This window comes from Salvelinus fontinalis, chromosome 27 (genome assembly GCF_029448725.1).
Source record: "Salvelinus fontinalis isolate EN_2023a chromosome 27, ASM2944872v1, whole genome shotgun sequence".
Classification (NCBI taxonomy): Eukaryota; Metazoa; Chordata; class Actinopteri; order Salmoniformes; family Salmonidae; genus Salvelinus; species Salvelinus fontinalis.
The window spans coordinates 2,844,900-2,854,052 of NC_074691.1; the positions used below are offsets into that span (position 1 = coordinate 2,844,900).

A 9,153-nucleotide genomic window follows, 5' to 3' on the forward strand; every position below is an offset into this window, starting at 1 on the left:
GTTAAACAAATCAAAATATATTTTATATTTGAGATTCTTCAAAGTAGCCATCCTTTGCCTTGATGACAGCTTTGTACACTCTTGGCATTCTCTCAACCAACTTCATGAGGTAGTCACCTGGAATGCATTTCAATGAACAGGTGTGCCTTGTTAAAATGTAATTTGTGTATTTTTTTCCCCTTAATGCGTTTGAGCCAATCAGTTGTGTTGTGACAAGGTAGGGGTGGTATACAGAAGATAGCCACAGTAAAGGAAGACCCAGAGTTACCTCTGCTGCAGAGGGTAAGTTCATTAGAGTTTCCAACCTCAACATCCAGGCTTTATCACAATCCGGCTGTGATTGGGAGTCCCATAAGGCGGCGCACAATTGGCCCAGCGTTGTCCGGGTTTGGCCGGGTAGGCCTCATTGTAAAAAATAATTTGTTCTTAACGGACTTGCCTAGTTAAATAAAGGTTAAATAAAAAAACATCAGCTGTCCAAAGGAGACTGTGTGAATCAGACCTTCATGTTCGAATTGCTGCAAAGAAACCACGACTAAAGGATACCAATAATAAAAAGAGACTTGCTTGAGACGCATAGTAGGTGAACGGATGTTCTCCGCATGTGTGGTTCCCACCGTGAAGCATGGAGGAGGAGGTGTGATGGTGTGGAATGCTTTGCTGGTGACACGGTCAGTGATTTATTTAGAATTCAAGGCACACTTAACCAGCATGGCTACCACAGCATTCTGCAGCTATACCCCATCCTTCTGGTTTGCGCTTAGTGGGACTATCATTTGTTTTCAACAGGACAATGATCCAACACACCTCCAGGCTGTGTAAGGGATATTTGACCAAGAAGGAGAGTGATGGAGTGCTGCATCAGATGACCGGGCCTCCACAAACTCAACCTCAACCCAATTGAGATGGTTCTGGATGAATTGGACCGAAGAGTGAAGGAAAAGCAGCCAACAAGTGCTCAGCAGATGTGGGAACTACTTCAAGACTTGAAAAGCATTCCAGGTGAAGCTGGTTGAGAGAATGCCAAGAGTATGCAAAGCTATCATCAATGTAAAGGGTGGCTACTTTGAAGAATCTCCGATATAAAATATATTTTGATTTGTTTAACACTTTTTTTAGTTACATTTACATTTAAGTCATTTAGCAGACGCTCTTATCCAGAGCGACTTACAAATTGGTGCATTCACCTTATGACATCCAGTGGAACAGCCACTTTACAATAGTGCATCTAAATCTTTTAAGGGGGGGGGGGCAGAAGGATTGCTTTATCCTATCCTAGGTATTCCTTGAAGAGGTGGGGTTTCAGGTGTCTCCGGAAGGTGGTGATTGACTCCGCTGTCCTGGCGTCGTGAGGGAGTTTGTTCCACCATTGGGGTGCCAGAGCAGCGAACAGTTTTGACTGGGCTGAGCGGGAACTGTACTTCCTCAGTGGTAGGGAGGCGAGCAGGCCAGAGGTGGATGAACGCAGTGCCCTTGTTTGGGTGTAGGGCCTGATCAGAGCCTGAAGGTACTGAGGTGCCGTTCCCCTCACAGCTCCGTAGGCAAGCACCATGGTCTTGTAGCGGATGCGAGCTTCAACTGGAAGCCAGTGGAGAGAGCGGAGGAGCGGGGTGACGTGAGAGAACTTGGGAAGGTTGAACACCAGACGGGCTGCGGCGTTCTGGATGAGTTGTAGGGGTTTAATGGCACAGGCAGGGAGCCCAGCCAACAGCGAGTTGCAGTAATCCAGACGGGAGATGACAAGTGCCTGGATTAGGACCTGCGCCGCTTCCTGTGTGAGGCAGGGTCGTACTCTGCGGATGTTGTAGAGCATGAACCTACAGGAACGGGCCACCGCCTTGATGTTAGTTGAGAACGACAGGGTGTTGTCCAGGATCACGCCAAGGTTCTTAGCGCTCTGGGAGGAGGACACAATGGAGTTGTCAACCGTGATGGCGAGATCATGGAACGGGCAGTCCTTCCCCGGGAGGAAGAGCAGCTCCGTCTTGCCGAGGTTCAGCTTGAGGTGGTGATCCGTCATCCACACTGATATGTCTGCCAGACATGCAGAGATGCGATTCGCCACCTGGTCATCAGAAGGGGGAAAGGAGAAGATTAATTGTGTGTCGTCTGCATAGCAATGATAGGAGAGACCATGTGAGGTTATGACAGAGCCAAGTGACTTGGTGTATAGCGAGAATAGGAGAGGGCCTAGAACAGAGCCCTGGGGGACACCAGTGGTGAGAGCGCGTGGTGAGGAGACAGATTCTCGCCACGCCACCTGGTAGGAGCGACCTGTCAGGTAGGACGCAATCCAAGCGTGGGCCGCGCCGGAGATGCCCAACTCGGAGAGGGTGGAGAGGAGGATCTGATGGTTCACAGTATCGAAGGCAGCCGATAGGTCTAGAAGGATGAGAGCAGAGGAGAGAGAGTTAGCTTTAGCAGTGCGGAGCGCCTCCGTGATACAGAGAAGAGCAGTCTCAGTTGAGTGACTAGTCTTGAAACCTGACTGATTTGGATCAAGAAGGTCATTCTGAGAGAGATAGCAGGAGAGCTGGCCAAGGACGGCACGTTCAAGAGTTTTGGAGAGAAAAGAAAGAAGGGATACTGGTCTGTAGTTGTTGACATCGACTGTGTATACATGTTTCCATGCGTTATTTCATAGTGTTGATGTCTTCAATATTATTTTACAATGTAGAAAATAGTATATATATATATATTTTTTGTTGTTGTTGTAATTATAACTATTAATTATTTTTTTATAGAGAAATTATATTTTGAATGTAATTTGTGTATGATGATCATGGTTAGTAGGATGGACTTAATATAGGAGGGTTTCTAGTCTGTACCTTGTTACTTTGTACACAGTCTATGTCACTTTATACACAGTCTATGTCATTTTATACACAGTCTAGGTCACTTTGCACACAGTCTAGGTCACTTTGTACACAGTCTATGTCACTTTATACACAGTCTATGTCACTTTATACACAGTCTAGGTCACTTTGCACACAGTCTAGGTCACTTTGTACACAGTCTATGTCACTTTATACACAGTCTATGTCACTTTATACACAGTCTAGGTCACTTTGTGCACAGTCTAGGTCACTTTATACACAGTCTATGTCACTTCATACACAGTCTAGGTCACTTTGTACACAGTCTAGGTCACTTTATACACAGTCTAGGTCACTTTGTACACAGTCTAGGTCACTTTATACACAGTCTATGTCACTTTGTACACAGTCTATGTCACTTTATACACAGTCTATGTCACTTTATACACAGTCTATGTCACTTTATACACAGTCTATGTCACTTTATACACAGCCTGTGTCAATTATTATGTTGTTACAGCAACGTTACAGTTCAATATAGTGTAACGACCCTGGGTTTATAAGCACGGATATCGACTCTGCCGCTTGAGCATGCTTTTGGGGCACAGTCGATAGCGCGCTGGACTTTGGGCTAGAAGGTCGAGGGTTCGAGACCTGCTCCCTGCCTGTTTCCTTACATTGGTGTCAGAAGTAGGATAACCCAGGGTCGTTACAATATATTCAATGTACAACGTATTAAATACTGTAGAGAGCTTTATACAGTATATATTCACTTCTTCGGTGAACTTCTTAATCAACATTATTACCTCAGTGCGTCTGTTTTAGTAAATGAAGCCGGTTTTAGTAGAATCATTTAGCAAAAATCACTGAGCCCCAGAAAATAATACTTTTGTCCACAAGGTGTCGCTGTAAACCCGCGGAATAAAGACCATTCATGTTTTGCCACTTTCTTGTTTACACTCGTGACCTCTAGATGAGTGTCATTTTTAAAACATGTTGAATGAATTGCTGTTGACTGAATTGCAAGTGGAAGGATTCTACTTAGAGTTTTATGATGGGTTACATTGTGAAAACTCAATCAAGTGTAACACTTCTTTCCTCTGCCGCCTCAGCTTTGATGATTCAGTAATTAGTACAAAGTTTGGAAACAGTGTATTCATTGTTTGAATTGGGTCAACATGCCAGGGCAAGGAAGTGTACACTAAAGCTATCATCATTTTCACAGAGCAATTAAAAGGATTGAGACATTCTGCAGACTGAAAGCAGTGCTTTATTATAGTGCTATAAGTTATTAGGCCAAACCATGTTTATAATATGTTTATTACACGATAATAACAGGTCACATAGCTATAAATTATGCATCTCGGTGCTAGAGGCGTCACTACAGACCCTGGTTCGATTCCAGGCTGAATCACAACCGGCCGTGGTTGGGAGTCCCATAGGGTGGTGCACAATTGGCCCAGCCTTGTACGGGTTAGGATTTGGCCGGGGTAGGCCGTCATAGTAAATAAGAATTTGCTCTTAACTGACTTGCCTAAATAAATAAAGTTTAAATAAAATAAAAAAAATTAAGAATAGTGGTATATTTTCATAATTATTCTGTTGAATTTCAAATACTGGAACTGACCAATTCAATTGCATATTGTTATTCAAAACAGATCTATTTTATAACATTTATTGATAAATGTATACATTTTTTATTATAAGAAAACCATGCCTTTTCACGTCTTTCATAACATGTGAAGTGAAGTTCCTTACTGGCCCTTTAAGAAGGCAGTGACATCCATTGCGTGGAGAAGGCACGATCAGGCCTGCCTCTTGATTGGCCGTCTTGATAAAGAGCTTCTTGAACGTTTTCAAATCCGAGTACGCACTACAGTCCGTGGAAACAGTGGAGGACCGTGCTAATTCCCAGCGAGCGATGGTATTCACTCCGCTGCGCGTGCAGGCGCTCACCACTTCGGGGAAATGGCTTATCTTTGAAAGAGCTCGAGCATTGTGTCGGTTGTAAAAGACATTCGTTTCTCGGAAATGCAACATGCGGCAATAGTAAATAGAGTGCTATTAATTCGTTTTTTTATAAAAACGTTTCCAAACGCATATTTATGTTTGATTTGTAGCATAATTGTTAATAATTTTCGATTATTTTTTTCATACGTGCATAACAGGATTTACACATGCAATGCTGGAATGCTGAGGATTCCTCTGACAGTTCTCAACGCGAGGGATTAGTGATGGAGATTTGATCTGCAAACATCCACTTGTTTTTTTGTCGGGATGTTATTAATATTTACACGTTATAGACACGATTTATGAACAAATGCAAAGATAAAGAATAATTGCAAATACTAACCGCAAGTTTTTGTTGTTGAACGACGGGTGAGGGTGTACTGCATGCAGCCTCTTCTGAATGGTTGACGTAGACAACATCGCATTTTCATTTGATTCATTCAACTTTTTGATCCGAGGTACCACCTTTATTTCCGTATCATGTTTTCACATTTCAATACAATTCCGCAATTGAGACTCGGTTAGTTTAGACTAAACATCCAGTTGACTGCCTTCCTGTTATATCTGACCGGGGAGAAAGCACAGACGCGCGGTGAGACATGGCTAAAAACCTGTCGGAGGGACCCAAGGAGCCAGACCTGAATCAGCTACCGGATGAAGAGCTGCTGCGATGCGGCAAGGAGGAGCTGGTCAAGCGGCTACGGAGGCTGGACAACGAGAATATGAGCCTAATGATCGACCACGGCAACATGATGAAAGACGTTAACCGGAGGCTGCAGGTGCACCTGCACGAGATCCGCAACCTGAAGGAGATCAACCAGAAGCTCCAGGACGACAACAACGAGCTGCGCGAGCTCTGCTGCTTCCTAGACGACGACCGGCAGAAGGGCAAGAAGCTGTCCCGGGAGTGGCAGCGGTTTGGCCGGTACTCCGCGAACGCCATGTGGAAGGAGGTGGGCACCTACCAGCTAAAGCTCAAAGAGCTCGAGACCAACCAGGAGAGGGTGGTGCGCGAGAACACGGACCTGAAGGAGATCATCTTCATGCTGGATGAGGACAGGAACGGAGTCGGTTCCCGGAGCTCCATAGACTCCCAGTCCAGCCTCACCAACCTGAACGGCGGGACAGGGACAGTTCGGGATGTCGGGGATGGGAGTAGTACCTCCAGCACAGGGAGCGCAGGAAGCCCCGACCACCATAACGGCCACAACCACATACACAAGCTGCCCGCGGAGAGGGAGGGCAAGCTGGGAAGCACCTTCCAGAGGAGGTCCATGGATGACCTGTCAGCACCACACCATCACAGGAGCATCCCTAATGGACTCTGTGGTAAGTCCAAGTTCCTACACCTGTCATACACCTGTTATACTCACCTGTCATACACCTGTTATACTCACCTGTCATACACCTGTTATACTCACCTGTCATACACCTGTTATACTCACCTGTCATACACCTGTTATACTCACCTGTCATACACCTGTTATACTCACCTGTCATTCACCTGTTATACTCACCTGTCATACACCTGTTATACTCACCTGTCATACACCTGTTATACTCACCTGTCATACACCTGTTATACTCACCTGTCATACACCTGTTATACTCACCTGTCATACACCTGTTATACTCACCTGTCATACACCTGTTATACTCACCTGTCTTACACCTGTTATACTCACCTGTCATTCACCTGTTATACTCACCTGTCATACACCTGTTATACTCACCTGTCATACACCTGTTATACTCACCTGTCATACACCTGTTATACTCACCTGTCATTCACCTGTTATACTCACCTGTCATACACCTGTTATAGCCTACATCTCTCCACCACACCTGTCCATAGGCCATCTCAATGGGCCATACCAGCCAAGCTTGAGCTGGGATGCTGAATGCATAGGATAAGGTGGAATTAGACTTTGCACCAGCAGTAGTTACTAACAAAGCAGAGCCATCCCTATATGGGTCTGAGACAGACAGACAGCTATTCAGACAGACATATCGTTCAGACAGACAGACATACTGTTCAGACAGACAGGCAGACAGACATACAGGTCGTTCAGACAGACAGGCCATTCAGACAGACAGTCCGTTCAGACAGACAGGCCATTCAAAGAGATAGACAGACTGTTCAGACATACAGACCGCTCAGACAGTCCGTTCAGACAGACAGGCCATTCAAACAGACAGACAGACTGTTCAGACATACAGACCGCTCAGACAGACGATTCAGACAGACAGAACTACATCATAACACAAGAGACGTTGGACAGTGATGCTGCCAAGGCCTGAGTGGCCCTCCATCCCCCAGATGGATTCAGTCAAGGCCTGAGTGGCCCTCCATCCCCCAGATGGATTCAGTCAAGGCCTGAGTGGCCCTCCATCCCCCAGATGGATTCAGTCAAGGCCTGAGTGGCCCTCCATCCCCCAGATGGATTCAGTCAAGGCCTGAGTGGCCCTCCATCCCCCAGATGGATTCAGTCAAGGCCTGAGTGGCCCTCCATCCCCCAGATGGATTCAGTCAAGGCCTGAGTGGCCCTCCATCCCCCAGATGGATTCAGCCAAGGCCTGAGTGGCCCTCCATCCCCCAGATGGATTCAGCCAAGGCCTGAGTGGCCCTCCATCCCCCAGATGGATTCAGCCAAGGCCTGAGTGGCCCTCCATCCCCCAGATGGATTCAGCCAAGGCCTGAGTGGCCCTCCATCCCCCAGATGGATTCAGTCAAGGCCTGAGTGGCCCTCCATCCCCCAGATGGATTCAGTCAAGGCCTGAGTGGCCCTCCACCCCCCAGATGGATTCAGTCAAGGCCTGAGTGGCCCTCCATCCCCCAGATGGATTCAGTCAAGGCCTGAGTGGCCCTCCATCCCCCAGATGGATTCAGTCAAGGCCTGAGTGGCCCTCCATCCCCCAGATGGATTCAGTCAAGGCCTGAGTGGCCCTCCATCCCCCAGATGGATTCAGTCAAGGCCTGAGTGGCCCTCCATCCCCCAGATGGATTCAGTCAAGGCCCACACAGCAGTGGATCAACCTGCCGTATGACAGAGTCTGACCGACTGGCTTTTTGGTGGACAGACACACCGCACCATATGTGTCACCATATGACTAAACTATTGTTGTTGTTGTGGTTACCTCACTGTTGCTGTGTTTTAATCCTCCCTCATCCTGACGTGAAGTCATGTCTGGGATGATTATAACACACACACACACACACACACACACACACACACACACACACACACACACACACACACACACACACACACACACACACACACACACACACACACACACACACACACACACACACACACACACACACTCACTCACAAAGACACACACACACACACACACACACACACACACACACACACTCACAAACACACACACACACACACACACACACACACACACACACACACACACACACACACACACACACACACACACACACACACACACACACACACACACACACACACACATACACACACACACACACACACACTGGATGCTTAAGTAGTGTCTTCAGTGTATCACAATCAGATTGATGTGTGGTGAATTAGGTCAGTGAGTATCACGACCCTGAAGGAAGAAGAGGAGACTATGTTAATTGGTTTTAGAAGGACTCCGGCAAATTGATTTTGGATGAGTTCACTGACTATCATTGTTGTCTTTGGCTGTCCTCCCTCTCTCTCTCTCTCGTTCTCGTTCTCGTTCTCTCTCTCTCAATTCTGTTAGGTTTCTACACTACTTTCCTTCCATCTATAGCATTTCTTAATAATATGCAGTTCCTTTGGCTTTGATGCCTTGTGATTGAGTATTGCTCTGTTCAAGTAGACTGTGATTTTGCTGTGATCTGATAGGGGTGTCAGTGGGCTGACTGTGAACGCTCTGAGAGACTCTGGGTTGAGGTCAGTGATAAAGTAGTCTACAGTACTACTGCCAAGAGATGAGCTATAGGTGTACCTACCATAGGAGTCCCCTCACAGCCTATCATTGACTATGTACATACCCAGAATGTGACAGAGCTGCAGGAGTTGTGACCCGTTTTTGTTGGTTATGTTGTCGTAGTTGTGTCCAGGGGGAGGGAATTATGGGGGAGGGAATTATTTCACCTCCAGGTAGGCGTTTGTCCCACTGTGTGCTGAGGGTGTCAGGTTCTTGTCCAGTTCTGGCATTTAGGTCGTCAGAGACTAGTACCTGTCCTTGTGTCTGTAAAGGATTTACTTCCCTCTCCAGGATGGAGAAGTGTCTTCATTAAAGTATGGGGATTCTATAAGTTTCACACAGGAGGGTATTTCTCACCCGTTGAAATCAT

At 46.5% G+C, this 9,153-nt stretch overlaps 1 protein-coding gene across 1 annotated transcript in view; it reads left to right on the plus strand.

The window, feature by feature from the left end:
* The first annotated feature begins 4,665 nt into the window (after nt 1-4,665).
* Nucleotides 4,666-9,153, plus strand: part of LOC129824867 (coiled-coil domain-containing protein 85C-B-like) — a 4,978-nt gene continuing 490 nt past the window's right edge. Inside the window, exon 1 of the mRNA XM_055884401.1 lies at nt 4,666-9,153. This exon is cut by the window's right edge and continues 490 nt beyond it. Within this exon, the coding sequence (XP_055740376.1) occupies nt 5,426-6,727 (1,302 nt within the window). The 5' untranslated portion in view covers nt 4,666-5,425 and the 3' untranslated portion in view covers nt 6,728-9,153.